Source organism: Chelonia mydas, chromosome 26, assembly GCF_015237465.2.
Source record: "Chelonia mydas isolate rCheMyd1 chromosome 26, rCheMyd1.pri.v2, whole genome shotgun sequence".
Taxonomy (NCBI): Eukaryota; Metazoa; Chordata; order Testudines; family Cheloniidae; genus Chelonia; species Chelonia mydas.
In genome coordinates this window covers 3,549,488-3,566,427 of record NC_057859.1, presented here as the reverse complement: position 1 = coordinate 3,566,427, position 16,940 = coordinate 3,549,488, and the positions used below count along the sequence as shown (strand labels likewise).

Here is a 16,940-nt window from a genome sequence, read left to right as displayed (position 1 = left end):
GCACATCAGGAGGAGCACACATCCCAAAATCATTGCTAAATTCCATGCTTGAGGAGACGGGAGCATTTGTTCAGCATGCTGCCATACCTATTCCAGTCCCTGGGAGCTGTCACCATGCTTTTTCATGTATTCATCAAAGATTTTGCACTGTACTTGCCAGGAAATGTCATCTTAATTAGGGTGAGTGTGTGTGTGCGCAGGGGGTGGGGGAGAAGGATGAGAGGAAGGGCTAATAGGTGGGATATAAAATATTTCTACTTTCATACAGGTCAGAAGTATTGCAGAACAATTCTTCTGTTTGTGCATGGTAATGGGGACCACAGAGAAAGTCCCGTGTATCCTAAATCACATTAAATATTTCACATATAAAAGTCTGGTTATTGTACACATCCAAATGGGTGTGCCTGCAGTCCTCATCTAATTAGGTAACCATATGGAGACAAGTAACCTCTCCATAAACAAAAACCAAGGAATGCAATTTCTTAGTGGCTTTCCTTGAGATTAGGTAACTTCAGAGGCACAAATTTGCTTTCCAGCCTAACTGTTCGTACTGTTGGGTAACGAGTTATTTTGCTTACATACGCTTAGGATAATGGAAGCCCTTATTCACTGAAGTCAGTGGGACTATATTTGTCAGGTGCAGATTTGCAGCATGAGACCCAACAGTGTAAAATGTGGTGTGGAAATGATTTCAAGCAGCTATGGTGTAAAAATATTCCAAGATCTATAAGTGAGCGATTTGGGGAAGGATACACAGGATTGTTACCGCCGCCTCAATATAATAATTGTTTCATTCTCCCTTTAAGGACATGTAATCTAATGCCAATTCAAGGCAACATGAGTCGTCTTACTGATTTATATTGGCATTGTATTACAGTCATTGAAAATTTGACTTTCCATTGACTTGTAATCTAAAGCCAATTTAAGTTGATGGAAAGTCTCAGTTTGGCTTGAATTGGCATTCGTTCATGCACTAAATGGTTTCTTTAGGGGTTATCTTCCTGTACCACAAATGAAAACCATTCTACTGAGTCTGGCAAGATCAGTGTTTAAAGCATGACTGGTGGATAGTTAGTATGATGCTGTTTTTTTTTTTTTTTTTTAAAGATTGCAGAGGCAATCCTGGCAATTACAGGCTGATAAGCCGAACTTCTGTACTAGGCAAATTGGTTAAAACTGTTGGGTAATGAGTTATCTTGCTTGCATACGCTTAGGATAATGGAAGCCCTTATTCACTGAAGTCAGTGGGACTATATTTGTCAGGTGCAGATTTGCAGCATGAGACCCAACAGCGTAAAATGTTGTGTGGAAATGATTTTCAGGTAAAGCATAGGATCATTAGACACATGGATGAACACGATTTGTTGGGGAAGAGTCAACATGGCTTTTGTAAAGGGAAATCGTGCCTCACCAGTCTATTAGAATTCATTGAGGGAGGTCAGCAAACATGTGGACAAGGGTGATCAGTGGATATAGTGTACTTGAACTTTTGAGAAAGTCTTTGACAAGGTCACTCACCAAAGGCTCTTAAGCAAAGTAAGGAGTCATGGGATGAGAGGGAAGGTCCTCTCATGGATCAGTAACTTCTTTAAAAATAGGAAACAAAGGGTAGGAATAAATGGTCAGTTTCACAGTGGAGAGCAGTGAATAGTGGAGTCCCCCAAGGTTCTGTCCTGGGACCAGTGCTGTTCAACATATTCATAAATAATGTGGAAAAGGGGGTAAACAGTGAGGTGGCAAATTTTTGGAGATGATACAAAATTACTCAAGATAATTAAGTCCAAAGCTGACTGCAAAGAGTTACAAAAGGATATCACAGAACTGGGTGTATGGGCAGGAAAATGTCAGATGAAATTCAGTGTTGATAAAAGCAAGGTAATGCACACTGGAAAACATAATCCCAACTATACACACAAAATGATGGGGTCTAAATTAGCCGTTACCAAGAAATATTGAAGAAATTGGATAGGTCTCTGAAAACATCTGCTCAATGTGCAGCGGCAGTCAAAAAAACAAAAACAAAAAACCCCCAACCAACCCAAACAATGTTAGGAACCATTAGGAAAGGAATAGATAAGAAGACATAAAATATCATCATGCCACTATATAAATCCATGGTACGCCCACACCTTGAATACTGCATGCAGTGCTGGTTGCTTCATCTCAAAAAAGATACATTAGAATTGGAAAAAGTACAGACAAGGCAACAAAATTGATTAGGAGGATGGAACAGCTTCCATATGAGGAGAGATTAAAAAGACTGGGACTGTTCAGCTTGGAAAAGAGACAACTGAGGGGGATATGGTAGAGGTCTATAAAATCATCAATGGGGTGGAGAAGGTTCTATTTACCCCATCGTATAATACATGAACCTGAGATCACTCAATGCAATTAATAGGCAACAGGTTTAAAACAAACATAAGGAAGTCCTTCACCCAACACATAATCAACCTGTAGAGCTCATTGCCATGGGATGTTGTAAAAGCCAAAACGATAACTGGTTTCAAAAAAGAATTAACTAAGTTCACGGAGGATAGGTCCATCAATGGCTGTTAGCCAAAATGGTCAGGAACCAACCCCATGCACTGGGTGTCCCAGAAAAGAGACTGGACAACGGGGGATGGATCCGTTGATAAATTGCCCTACGCTGTTCACTCCCTCTGAAGCATTTGGCACTGGTTGCTGCCAGAGGCATGATACTGAGCTAGATGGACAATTTGTCTGACCCATTGTGGCCATTCTTATGTCCATAAAATGTAGCCACTGGTGAGGTGGGTTGGAGGATAGACTGATAGCAATATTAAGAAGAGATGGTGTTGTAATTTGACATGATACATTGTATGCATGTTAAAAGTGTAGTGGTTAGTAACACAAGGTCTTCCTGGGCCACAGGGAGAAAAATTGCCCAAGTTCTTGCCTCAATGGGGAATCAGCTATTGTTTTTAGCTGGCTTTTCATTGGTAGCAAACAACCAAGCATCTGAGGACCAAGGGGGAAATTATGCCCTCCACTAATGTCAATAGGGCTAGGTTTTCACAGTATCAGTCCTTTGCCCCAAATGATGAACACAGTAAGTGCTTGGCGCATGTTAAGTCTCTGTGTAGACAAGCGAGGGCGTGAATCTGTAGTGCACTAAGTCATGAGCCTGCCGTGTTGCGCAAAAAGTTCTGTAGTGTGCTTTGATGTACTGCTGTTTCTCCATCAGTGGTAGGGCCGAGTGCACTATGAGACTTTTTAATGTCCAACACCAGGGTCCACACAGCAAATTAGCATGTGGCAGACTAGTGTGCTATAGATTTATACCCCAGCTTGCTATGCACAAAGTCCCTGTATAGACAAGTCCTAACTAAGCAAAATTAAGGCTGGGCAATGCAACTACTAAAGTACAGCGTGTGTTCTAATTATTTGACTAACTCCACATGTGAATAATTAACGAATTGTTCACTGTCCTTTCCCATCCATTCACTGCCTAATAGATTATTTGAGGAGAAGCAAGGGTATGCTGCTTTGTAAGGCATTCAAGACATTGATGAAGGTTTGATGCCCATATCAAATCTTATACCTTTTTATTATTTCTTCCAATGCTTGGATTCAATAAAGCCTGCAGGGACATGGTATTTATTGAAGATTGACGTCATGGAAATTGACAAAAATGGTCAGTAATAAAATGCTAAGAATTATGATCTATTTTATGAAGTGCATTGTGAATGTAACTTTAAAACATGCCAAAGATCTTCTCTGGTCCATCCAAAAACTTTTTTTGTTTTTCTGGTCAAGATGTCTTTACGCTACATCTATAGTATAAAGACATCTTGTTTGGTGTGTGTGTGTGTTTGTGAAATACATCTTTACTTATATTTATATTAAGTAATACATTACATATAAAATAATATATCATAATTAATATATTCATAATGATAAAACACTATATATAATATAAACCTATAATATATTTACACTATTTTAATTATGAGTATATCATAATTATGGGTATAATGTTAAATAGCATTTATTGTCTGAGTTGTGACCGCGCACGCACAAATGAAAAATGGTGTTTATATAAACACACACACACATGAAAAATAAGAGGTATGTATTATTAAAAATAACCACTGTATTTTCACTATTCCATAATATAATAGATCTGTCTTCTTAAAAAAATTGTCATGCTATTTCATTGTAATTTACCTTTCATTTAATTTCATCTCATTATTCTTATTTAAATCACATACACCGCCGCCAGCTATTCCTTTCTCTTTCAGTGTGCTCTCTTTATCTGCCTATGGACTCTGTTCTCTGTTATCAATTGGCCATGCTGTACATACTCAGTCCTTTTTAATCTTCCTTCGTAAATCAGACCCTACTGATTTTTTTTTTTGTTGCCATTCTCAGAGTTCCCTTTCAAAGCTTCCAAGCCATTGAAGTAAATATACAGGGACCAAATCCCCTTCCCACTGAAACCAACGGGAGTTTTACCATTGACTCGAGTGGGACCAGGATTTGCCTCAGATAAAACAAAGTTGTAACAAATTACAGGCTTGTATTACAGTTCTTCTCTCTTGCCATTCACAGTCTTGAGCATCTGGTTGACTAAGTGTGGGAGTACAGAGGGAAAATGACCTTGTCCTACAAGGAGCTGACTGTAACAGAAGGAGAGGGTACTCAGTACTTCTCTGGACAGGTTCAGCATTTTGCAGGTTCTGGCTCTATGAAAGCTGCTGTGTGAGATCTTTCCCTTCCTTGGTTATCTTTAAAAGGACAATAATAAATGGAATCATCCTCAAAGTGTGTTGAAGCTTTTTCAAACCCTGTTAGAGGTGATTGGTTGTTTATTCCACTGCCAGGATGCTAAAATAGCACTGGTCATATCATAGACTTCTGTATGGTTAACATGCTGATCCCTGTTAAATCTACAATAACTGCCTACAGGAAATTAAAAGGAGTACTTGTGGCACCTTAGAGACTAACCAGTTTATTTGAGCATGAGCTTTCGTGAGCTACAGCTCACTTCATCGGATGCATAGCATATCGTGGAAACTGCAGAAGACATTATATACACACAGAGACCATGAAACAAAACTTCCTCCCACCTCACTCCCCCGCTGGCAACAGCTTATCTAAAGTGATCCTCAAGTAGAGCCATTTCCAGCACAAATCCAGGTTTTCTCACCCTTCCCCCCTCCCCCACACACACACATACAAACTCACTCTCCTGCTGGCAACAGCCCATCCCCCTTTGAAACCCCTCTTTATAATGCGCATGATAATCAAGGTGGGTCACCTCCAGCACTAATCCAGGTTTTCTCACACCCCCCCCACACCCCCCCCTTTTTTCCAAAAACCACACACACAAACTCATTCTCCTGCTGGCAACAGCTCATCTTACAATGTGCACAGCAATAATCCAAGTTTAACCAGAACGTCTTGGGGGGGGGGGGGGGGGGGTTTGCAGGAAAAAAACAAGGGGAGACAGGCTACCTTGCATAATGACTTAGCCACTCCCAGTCTCTATTCAAGCCCAAATTAATAGTATCCAATTTGCAAATGAATTCCAATTCAGCAGTTTCTCGCTGGAGTCTGGATTTGAAGTTTTTTTGCTTTAAGATAGCGACCCTCATGTCTGTGATTGCGTGACCAGAGAGATTGAAGTGTTCTCCGACTGGTTTATGAATGTTATAATTCTTGACATCTGATTTGTGTCCATTTATTCTTTTACGTAGAGACTGTCCAGTTTGACCAATGTACATGGCAGAGGGGCATTGCTGGCACATGATGGCATATATCACATTGGTGGATGTGCAGGTGAACGAGCCTCTGATAGTGTGGCTGATGTTGTTAGGCCCTGTGATGGTGTCCCCTGAATAGATATGTGGGCACAGTTGGCAACGGGCTTTGTTGCAAGGATAGGTTCCTGGGCTAGTGGTTCTGTTGTGTGGTATGTGGTTGTTGGTGAGTATTCGCTTCAGGTTGGGGGGCTGTCTGTAGGCAAGGACTGGCCTTTCTCCCAAGATTTGTGAGAGTGTTGGGTCATCCTTCAGGATAGGTTGTAGATCCTTAATAATGCGTTGGAGGGGTTTTAGTTGGGGGCTGAAGGTGACGGCTAGTGGCGTTCTGTTATTTTCTTTGTTAGGCCTGTCCTGTAGTAGGTGACTTCTGGGAACTCTTCTGGCTCTTTCAATCTGTTTCTTCACTTCCGCAGGTGGGTATTGTAGTTGTAAGAATGCTTGATAGAGATCTTGTAGGTGTTTGTCTCTGTCTGAGGGGTTGGAGCAAATGCGGTAGTATCGCAGAGCTTAGCTGTAGACGATGGATCGTGTGGTGTGGTCAGGGTGAAAGCTGGAGGCATGTAGGTAGGAATAGCGGTCAGTAGGTTTCCGGTATAGGGTGGTGTTGATGTGACCATCGTTTATTAGCACTGTAGTGTCCAGGAAGTGGATCTCTTGTGTGGACTGGACCAGGCTGAGGTTGATGGTGGGATGGTTGATGGTGGGATGGGCTGTTGCCAGCAGGAGAGTGAGTTTGTATGTGTGTGGGGGGGGGGGAAGGGTGAGAAAACCTGGATTTGTGCTGGAAATGGCTCTACTTGAGGATCACTTGAGATAAGCTGTTGCCAGCGGGGGAGTGAGGTGGGAGGAAGTTTTGTTTCATGGTCTCTGTGTGTATATAATGTCTTCTGCAGTTTCCACGATATGCTATGCATCCGATGAAGTGAGCTGTAGCTCACGAAAGCTCATGCTCAAATAAACTGGTTAGTCTCTAAGGTGCCACAAGTACTCCTTTTCTTTTTACGAATACAGACTAACACGGCTGTTACTCTGAAACCTAAAGGAAATTAAATGCAGTATTTGAGAGGAGGGTGTTCTTGTGGTTAAGACACTGGACTGAGACTCAGGGAATCAGGGTTTAATTTCCAGTACTTCCACAGACTTCCTGTTTGAACTTGAGCAACTCAATTTCTCTGTGCTTTGGTTCCCCATCTGTGAAATTGGGGATAATGATACTTCCTTTGTCTGTCTTAACTATTTTTAGATGGCAAGTTCTTTGGGCAAGGGGCTCTTTCTTACTATTGGTCTGTACAATGCCTACCACTATGGGATTCCAATCACAATTGAGGCCCGTAGGTGCTACCATAATACAACTAGATAATAAGAAGATTCCAGGTATTATTTAGGCAGCAAAATGACATGGTAGAAAACAGAGTATTAACTGAACCCAAACCAAAAGTATTCCTATTGAATTATGGGCAAACATGTAAGTCATTGTCCCCTCTTATCGGTTCCAATATGCAAACATTTCCTTTCTTCTCTCCTGTCAGGAAATGACAACAGTGAAGCCCTTCCTGAGTCTATTCCATCCGCTCCTGGAACATTGCCTCATTTTATGCAAGAACCAGATGATGCTTACATCATTAAAAGCAACCCCATTGCCTTGCGATGCAAAGCCATGCCAGCTATGCAGATTTTCTTCAAGTGTAATGGTGAATGGGTCCACCAAAATGAGCATGTCTCTGAGGAAAGCATGGATGAAAGTACAGGTAAGAGTGGGACTAATGTGTTCATGTGAAAATATCTTAGAATACATGGCTTATTGGCAAAATACAAAAGGCAGAGGGGAGAAATAGGATGTAGAGAGAGAGTGAAATTTAGAGGGGAAGAATAAAGGGCACCTCTTTCAGAAAGTTGAGGAAATCAGCTCCTAAAAGAAAGTAAGTCAGAGCAGTGAATGGAGATAGTGTAGGAAAAGGTTAGCCTTGAAATGTATAGCTGTAATTAACTATTCTGTCTGAATAGACACAGCAAGAAGGGAAAGGGAGAGAGGAAAGATGAGTGGGGCTGCAGGAAGTAATAAGTGTAAAGGGGAATGAAGTTTAATACAGCCAAAGTTTTAAAGAGGAGGTTAGGGGCTCGATCCTGCTGCTATTCTTGCTGCTGCTATCAACGAGAGTAGGATTAGGCCTCGAAAGAGAATGACTGAGAGGTTTGGAGGGCGCAAGAGTCCGCAATATTGCAGTTAAGACATCTGTAGCATGAACTACATCTAGGGAAAACCTGTGCATTTGTGGAACCCCTTGTCCCTACCCAGCGGGGATGAGCTTGGAAGTCTGTGGCGGTGCTACTAAACTGTATGGCTTGAATGCTTTTTTTCCCCTCTGTGGGATATTTGAGAGCTAATGAGGTTAAGTGGGAGCATTGCATCTTGTAAAAGTGTGTCTGAAAATAGAGAAGGGAGAGTGCTGAAAAAATGATCAGCAGATTTTGTCATGCTCCTAGACCATCCTATAGCACCTCTCATTTGCAGGCAACTTGATAAGTATTGAAAACCAATTTAAAGCAGCACCCTCTTGTAATTTCACAATTCTGTTTTCTTTATTACCTTCCTCCTCCTGTTAAATTCCAAGATTGCTAGGCAACTCCATGTCTTGGAAATAGCTGTGTAGATATAACATCCTTTCTGTCAGTCCAGTACATTCCTTTTTGGGGGGAAAATGCCACCATTTAAAAAGAAGTTTCATATCTATAATGCTGGTGGTGTAAGACATTCATGTGTAAGTGATAGATTCTGAAGAGATTTCACCCTAAAGGCTTTTTGTAAATGCTATTCAGGATGAATTTTAATCTTTACAGTTACCTTTTTTGAAAAGCATTTAATAGGCATAACCTTTACTTCCAAAGGCATTTCTGAATCAATATAGAAGAAATGTTGTTTCTAAATGTTTTTCTTCCATATGGTTAATGAAAATATGTCTTGTCCACACTGCAATTATGTTTTCTAAGCCTTGAACTAAAAATTGTTTGAGAGAGCAACAATTTTTTTAAAAAAAATTGCACAGGTAACATTGAGATTTTTGGACTTAGTGGCCCAGGAAATTACACATTGGATATAGAACCTAAAAATTGCAAGCTTGAATGAAGCCCAGCATTAGAACTGACCAAAAATTTTTACTATTTGAACATGGATATATGGTCAGAATCCTTCTCGTTTGGATCGTCAGAATCCAAAATGCGAGTGAAGACTGCATACACCGTAACCGTAAACGAAACTTTAATTTTTCATTTGTCTCAAAAGTGTTCCAAAATAGCTTATGGGTATTTTAGTCTTTTTGTATGTTTACATCTTGTTCTGAGACACTTAATGGTGAGGGTGGGGGTTGGGGTGGAAATGGATAGATAGCTCAGCAGCCTTAAATTGAGTTGGGGTGGAAATGGATAGATAGCTCAGCAGCCTTAAATTGAGGGATAGACCTGGGTTCATTTTTTTTCAACTACTTGTTTATTTTGTAATTTAGTGTAAACTTTCCAAAACCACATAAGTCCTGCTGACTTGAAAAATTTACGTTACTCTATTTATTGCTGGGTGTTATACTGCAGATGACGAGAGCGGATTTCCAGCTGTGCCTCTTTGTTCTGAGAATTTACATTTTATACCTCTAGCAGAAAATGGTACCAGTGGAATCTCCAATTCAAAAGCTAGAAAGGAAGATTCCATTAATTCTGGGAACTATACTTGTGAGATAATGGGTACATGTGTATTACAAAGGAATTTATAGGTGTGACGTGAACACTGGGTAATACTTGCCCAGACGTATCTCTACAACCCTGCATGTTCTATCCCTTTGGGCTAAATCGGATGGTACTGGTACCTCCTTTGTTTACTTCCAGAGGAATCTGTATACAATTTACAAAATATGCTAAACTGGAGAATCTATTTAGTGCAAGACTTTAGTTCTTGGTATCTCTGCTCAAAGCGGAAGCTGTACTGCTTTTGAGGTATATGGAGTATTATTTATTGTTGTCTAAAGGACCTGCAGATTGTGGCATACTGTCACCGTCTAATAAATACAATCTGATTTAATATAAGTACACTTTAATCTTGTTGCTAGGATGAAGATGCAAAAGCCATTTTAGCTTCACTTAATCATTAGATGGGTTTTAAAAAAAAAAGGTAGTAAGAAATATGGAATGTCTTTTTTTTAATTATCCATGTTTAAATTACTGCTACAGGTATTCCAGCCTGCAGGCACCTAATCTGCAGAATGGATGGATGTACTCTTAGCTCAGGAAGCACAGTTGAGCTAGCTGTGGTATTAGGCAATATGAGCTGTGAGGTCCCTTTAATCTCAAATGGTGACAGGTTTCAGAGTCGTTGCCGTGTTAGTCTGTATCAGCAAAAACAACGAGGAGTCCTTGTGGCCCCTTAGAGACTAACACATTTATTTGGGTGTAATTTTTCGTGGGCTAAAACCCACTTCATCAGATGCATGGAGAGGAACATACAGTAGGGAGGTATAAATACACAGCATATGAAAAGATGGGAATTGCCTTACCAAGTGAGGGGTCAGTGCTAACGAGCCAATTCAATTAAGGTGGAAGTGGGCTATTCTCAACAGTATTCTACAAGCCATTAGGAACAGTATCTCCGATAATGTCACGGCAAACCTGGTGGCTGAACTTTGTGACTTTGTCCTCACCCACAACTATTTCAGATTTGGGGACAATTTATACCTTCAAGTCAGCGGGACTGCTATGGGTACCCGCATGGCCCCACAGTATGCCAACATTTTCATGGCTGACTTAGAACAACGCTTCCTCAGTTCTTGTCCCCTCATGCCCCTACTGTACTTACATTACATTACATTACATTGATGACATCTTCATCATCTGGACCCATGGGAAGGAGGCCCTTGAGGAATTCCACCAGGATTTCAACAATTTCCACCCCACCATCAACCTCAGCATGGACCAGTCCATGCAAGAGATCCACTTCCTAGACACTACAGTGCAAATAAGTGATGGTCACATAAACACCACCCTATACCGGAAACCTACATGCCTCCAACATTCATCCAGACCACATCATATGATCCATTGTATACAGTCAAGCTCTAAGATACAACCACATCTGCTCTAATCCCTCAGAGAGAGACAAACACCTACAGGATCTCTATCAAGCATTCTTAAAACTACAATACCCACCTGGTGACGTGAAGAAACAGATTGACAGAACCGGAAGGGTACCCAGAAGTCACCTACTACAGGGCAGGCCCAACAAAGAAAGTAACAGAACGCCACTAGCCGTCACCTATAGCCCCCAACTAAAACCTCTCCAGTGCATGATCAAGGATCTACAACCTATCTTGAAGGATGATCCCTCACTCTCACAGACCTTGGGAGACAGGCCAGTCCTTGCTTACAGACAGCCCCCCAACCTGAAGCAAATACTCACCAGCAACTACACACCACACAACAGAAACACTAACCCAAGAATCAAACCCTGCAACAAACCCCGGTGCCAACTCTGTCCGCATATCTATTCAAGGGACACCATCATAGGACCTAACCACATCAGTCACATCATCATGGGCTCATTCACCTGCACATCTACCAATGTGATATATGCCATTATGTGCCAGCAATGCCCCTCTGCCATATACATGCGTAGCCAAACCGGACTGTCTCTACGCAAAAGAATAAATGGACACAAATCTGACATCAGGAATTACAACATTCAAAAACCAGTAGGAGAACACTTCAGTCTCCCCGGACACTCAATAACAGACTTAAAAGTGGCAATTCTTCAACAAAAAAACTTCAGAAACAGACTCCAACGAGAAACTGCAGAACTGGAATTACTTTGCAAACTGGACACCATCAAATCAGGCCTAAATAAAGACTGGGAGTGGATGAGTCACTACAAAAACTAATTTCCCTCTGCTGATACTCACACCTTCTTGTCAACTGTTTGAAATGGTCCACCTTGTTTACACTGGCCTCATTAGCACTACAAAAGTGATTTCCACTCCTTCTTGTCAACTGTTGAGAATAGCCCACTTCCACCTTAATTGAATTGGCTCATTAGCACTGACCCCCCACTTGGTAAGGCAACTCCCCTCTTTTCATAAGCTGTGTATTTATACCTCCTTACTGTATGTTCCACTCCATGCATCTGATGAAGTGGGTTTTAGCCCTCGAAAGCTTATGCCCAAATAAATTTGTTAACCTCTAAGGTGCCACAAGGACTCCTCATTTTTTTAATCTCAAAATTTCTTTGCATTTTAATGAGATGCACAAAATGTAAAACTCTATTTCTGTATATAGATTCTCAAATACAGAAAAATTACTTTAATGCTCCTTTTGTGGTCCACAGGTTCTGATGCATTCTATAGTCTTCAACAATTGATGTCACAAAGCATTCACTTCTCAGGACGTGGCAAAAATGTCGCATGTCTGAAAGCATGTGACAGGTCATGAATGTGATTGCTTGTTCTGATTCCTGATATTTAAACCTGAATAGTATAATGGCTGCTACAGTGCTACCATGGCTAATTATACTCACGCTAGCTTGATGAGTATGTGTACACAAGCAGGGGAATGACAACTAGCTCATAGTGTGACATGTAGCTTTAGTTGGGGCCTCTAGGTCCTTCTGTAATAAAAAAATAAATTAAGGCATAACTTCTTTCTCTGATTTTTTTTTCTTTTTTTGCTTGAACATTCCAGAACGCACCTCAAATTATTTTTAAAATACTTCATCTTTGGGGTTCCCAACAGGATCAGACCTGTGAAAAGTAACTAGAGTTTTCTTTTCTGATAAATACAAGGATTACAGCAATAACCGCTGTCAGCATTTTTCCTCATTTAAACAAATAAAGCTGACAAATGATGAAGTTCTGTGCTGCTGCGTTATGTTTAGTACATACAGAGCAATTATTCATCTGCTGCCAGCATTAGTCTATCTGCAACTAAACCATCCAACAGCACAGAAAGCTTATTAGCATATCAGTACCACAATCCTAATTTTATTTTCTGTAAGGCTGTACTGTATAACAAAAGATGACGGTTATAATTTGCACAATAATTTAAAGGGTTGGACTTTCAGTGCTTATTAGAGTTATGCAAGTTATCAGGTAGAATCCTGGTCGTATTTATGATATGCTAGGTTTTGTTTGCATTGATTTTGGGCTCTGCCTATGACATTTCCTAGGAACAATTTTGCTGGTATCTCTTGAGATGTAGGAGGTAGGTGGATATACCTTCTTGGTACTATTGGGAGAACTGCAGTGATGAGGAACTGCAGCGCATTCCTTCTGCCACAAATAGGACTACTTTGCCCAAGTTTTTCTAAAATAGTTGTAAATAGGATTGCACTCTGATGAAGAAATAAGTATTTCTAAGCATTTCCCAAATATTTTGGCTGCCTCGCTTGCAGCATCGTAAAGGGATCTGATTTTTCAGGAAATTCTGAGCACGTGCCTTCTTAAAACCAGGGACTTTTAATGAATTTCTGCTTAGGCACTCAAAAACATTAATCGCTTTTGGAAAATTTAGGCTCATATCTCTGGCTGGATTAAATCACATGTCAGAGAAGGGGAAAGCTAGGTTGGAGATAACATATCTTAACAAAACTAAAGCCATAATTGGCTAAATCCAGAATGATGATTGCTCAAAATTTCATAGTAATAATGACTAATTTCCAGACCCTTACTACTCAAGTTAGAAGGAGAATCTCTGTAAACTGGTAGCAGCACAAGGGCTATGAAACACTTTAAGCAGTTCTGGAAGAGTCCAACTATAATAAGTTGCTGCGGTATATAGCATGGCTTTATCATGTGCTGCATTAGGCAGATATATGCATCTGAAAGTCACCTGATATGGCATGAGTGCCCACACTTTGTCCAGCTAAGAGCTGCACTAGCAACTTGCCTTGATTCAGGACTGCCCCAATGGAGCCTATTGCAGCTGCCCTCCTCTTTAAAACAGAGATCAACCTACATACCTGGCTGAGCATGCAAGGCTCCATTTCTCTGAGTGGTTCGAATTGAGATGGGGCGTTTTCATCATGGGGCATGCAGTGTCTTTGCCACCGTGCTGTGTTACAGAGAAGGGAAGCTGCAGATAGCACTGCAGAGCTCTCTGGGCTGTGTGTGTTTCATAATCCCTTGCTGTGTTTCCATCATGACAGAAGATACAGGAACTCTTTATAAACAGCTTTGTTCAGAATTGCAACGTCAGTGTGCGTATTTAAACAAAACAAACAAGAAAGGTGTGTGCTTGCTTGTTACAGAATGAGCATTTGAGTGACTGATAAGGCTAATGAGACACCTTTATAAAAGGTCACAGGTTTGGCCATACCACTGTATGACAAAGCAAATAGAGTAAGTGAAAGAAAGTAAAATGTTCTCTAACAGCTGCTGGCAAAGTAGCAAAAATTTTGTTTTGCTGATTTGACCTCCCCTCTAGTATTCCTGGTGGGCCTTATCTCTACTGTTTACTGAAGGAACAGGTTGACTTCCTAATGCCTTTCAGAAGTGAAATACCCAGCTGTTAATGATGCCTGAGATTAAGTGGAAGCCAATTTATGGAGTTCAGGTTTAGAAATTCCTTGCTGCTTTATAAACTTCACAGGCATGAAATATTTTGAGATTGAGTTTCCATTCATTTCCAGCCAAGGGGAAATAAGTATCTCAGGATGGCACAGGAGGGGAGAGAGGGGAAAAAAGTGGCAGGAATGAATGTGCACCATTTTCAAATTAATGCTTTTATGACCAGCGATCTTTCAAATTATTTGTGATGCCTTTTTAACTGGGTTTGGATTATATCTCCACTCCCCCAGATTGTCCTACACTGAGTGTCAAAGATGTGGCTAACAGCAACAGCCTATCAGTCTAGGGAGGGGAAGAATGCATGGACCCTGACTCTCCTCTCAGTCTTGCGTAGGAAAAGAGAACCTTCCAATGAAGTGAATAGAATTCCACTGCTAGTGTAAAGGGGAGGAGAATCAGGACCACACTTTGTAGTGTAAAGTGTTATTTCACCCTCTCTGATTTTTGGCTATCCTTAGCATATCATTTTACCCTGGCGGTGAGATGGTGTCTTTCTTGAACCAAGGTGGAAATAGCTGGGAGCCCCTAAAATGCCCTTTGCAAACAGCAGAAAGGATGCATCTGTCTGTAGTGCTCAGTTCTGAAAGAGAATGTTAGACAAGATGACACAAAGCAATCTTTGGGCCATTGCGACAATAAGATGAAAGCAATCACATTTAAAGGGCATTTGTAAGGGAGTGGACACAACCACAGTATCTACTTCCGTGAAGTAGTTATACATGAAAACAATTTTCCTGATGGACTCGGTATTAGAGCTGGTTTAAAAAAAAAGGAAATGTTTAGATTTCAACAAGATTTTTAATGGAAAAGTGCTAAAATGAATCATTTAGTCTTATTTCATTTTGACTAGGTAAAAACATTTAATTTCATTTCATTTTCAAGACCTAAAATGTAAAGTATAATATATGCATTACAATATTAATGTTAATTTAATTTCAACATTATTGAAACAAATATTTTGATATTTCCAGATTGAAATAGTTCCGAATTTCCATTCTATGAAAAAATTTGAAATATTGGTGTCATTCCAAATTGGAACAAAAACAAATATCAAAATGTCAGAATTTCCCATAGGTCAGAAATTCGGTTTTCTAACCGACTCTGCTTACGGCCTCCTCAATTCTCTTGCAGTAGCTCAGTAGAAGTGAATTATGGGATTTTTTTCTATGGCATTTGGCAGCTTTGCTAGCTGTGTGGTTTTTCTTTTGCTTTCCTCAGTCCAATTGTTCTGTGCTTTTGTGGAACTGAAAATATGAGGATACCACTGTTGCTATATACCGTGTGTGTGTGAGTGAGTGAGTGAGAATGAGTGTGCTAGTTCTGAAGAGAAATATCACCTTTTTTGTTCGTCCCCTGGAACTCTATGAACTCCTGAAACCCTCAGAAGGATCCCCATAATGAACTCTCTCTCTACTACCACCTCCTCTTCTTCCCAGTCCCATTTTGCTAGAACCAGAGTTAAAGCCTTCTGAGTCTTCAAAGCAGACCATCTCCACTCTCAGGTAGAGTGTTTCTTAGATCAGGTAAAACAGCTGTAGCAGCAGCATGTGTCAGAAATGGCAGGTCTCACTAAGTATGTCCCATGCATGCCCTCAATCCTGAAGTCAAGCCCCTCTGGGTTGAAGGAACCTCCTGCTGAATATCTCCCATGCCGAGCAGATTGTGAATGCTAGACTATAGCAATTAGAGAGAGAACATTTAGCTCTCTTCCTCTTTATTCTTAATTAGGCAATCCTTTCTCCTGGTCACTGTCTCACTCTTTTCTCACTTCTTTCTGAGTTATTTGCATCTTTCTGGTAATGAAAATGAGCCTCCTATAACACTGTAAAAGTTGAAAATGAACCTGTTCACTCATGCTTCTCCTAGAACTAGTGCAACTTTGAGGAAATATTTGTAAACTTTTCTCTGATGTATTATCAGCAGAGATTATTCCTCTCGCCCCCCCCCCCCCCCCCCCCCCCCCCCCCCCCCCCGAAATTGTATGCCCAAACACAGAACCAGTGCTAGAATTTTCATCTGGGGAAAACTTATGGTCCGCATAACAACTTGTGTATGGTACATCTTGCTCTTCATTAGCACTCATAACAATATGGCAGATCCCTGTTTGCCTTAAAATAATTTATACTGTTTGCTCCCACAATAAGATATGTTCTACCAACTCTAGAATACTATGATCAATGCATTTGATGTTTATTATAATTATTATGGGCTAGGCGATACAAGAAGGGATGACTAATCCCTGAAGAACTGTCTAAGGACAGACAGATAAGTGGGCATAAGTTAGGGAAAGGGGAATAACAAATTGAGACTTGTTTTAATAGATACATCAGCTAAATTTACCGTAGTTAGCACAGCACCAATGGGCCTTTAAGAGGGACTTAAATGTAGGACTGCAGATGAACTCAGGGTGGTTGTACCATGCATAGGGGCCTGTGAAAGGAGCTTGAATAAAACGAACAAGATGCTTGTCTGAATGGTATGAACACCATTGTCCGTGATAACTGTAAAGAAAGGCAGTGCTTTAAATGGTGGCTGGTTTACTTAACCCATCAGTACAAGA

General features: G+C 40.6%; 1 protein-coding gene across 8 annotated transcripts in view; it reads left to right on the top strand.

The window, feature by feature from the left end:
* The window catches only part of UNC5D (unc-5 netrin receptor D), a 412,207-nt gene that overhangs the window by 255,624 nt on the left and 139,643 nt on the right, over window positions 1–16,940 (top strand). For all 8 annotated transcript variants that reach the window (XM_043536305.1, XM_043536308.1, XM_043536304.1 and 5 more), the window contains one exon: window positions 7,316–7,534. In XM_043536305.1, coding sequence (XP_043392240.1) covers window positions 7,316–7,534 — 219 coding nt within the window. The remainder of the gene's footprint in view (window positions 1–7,315; window positions 7,535–16,940) is intronic.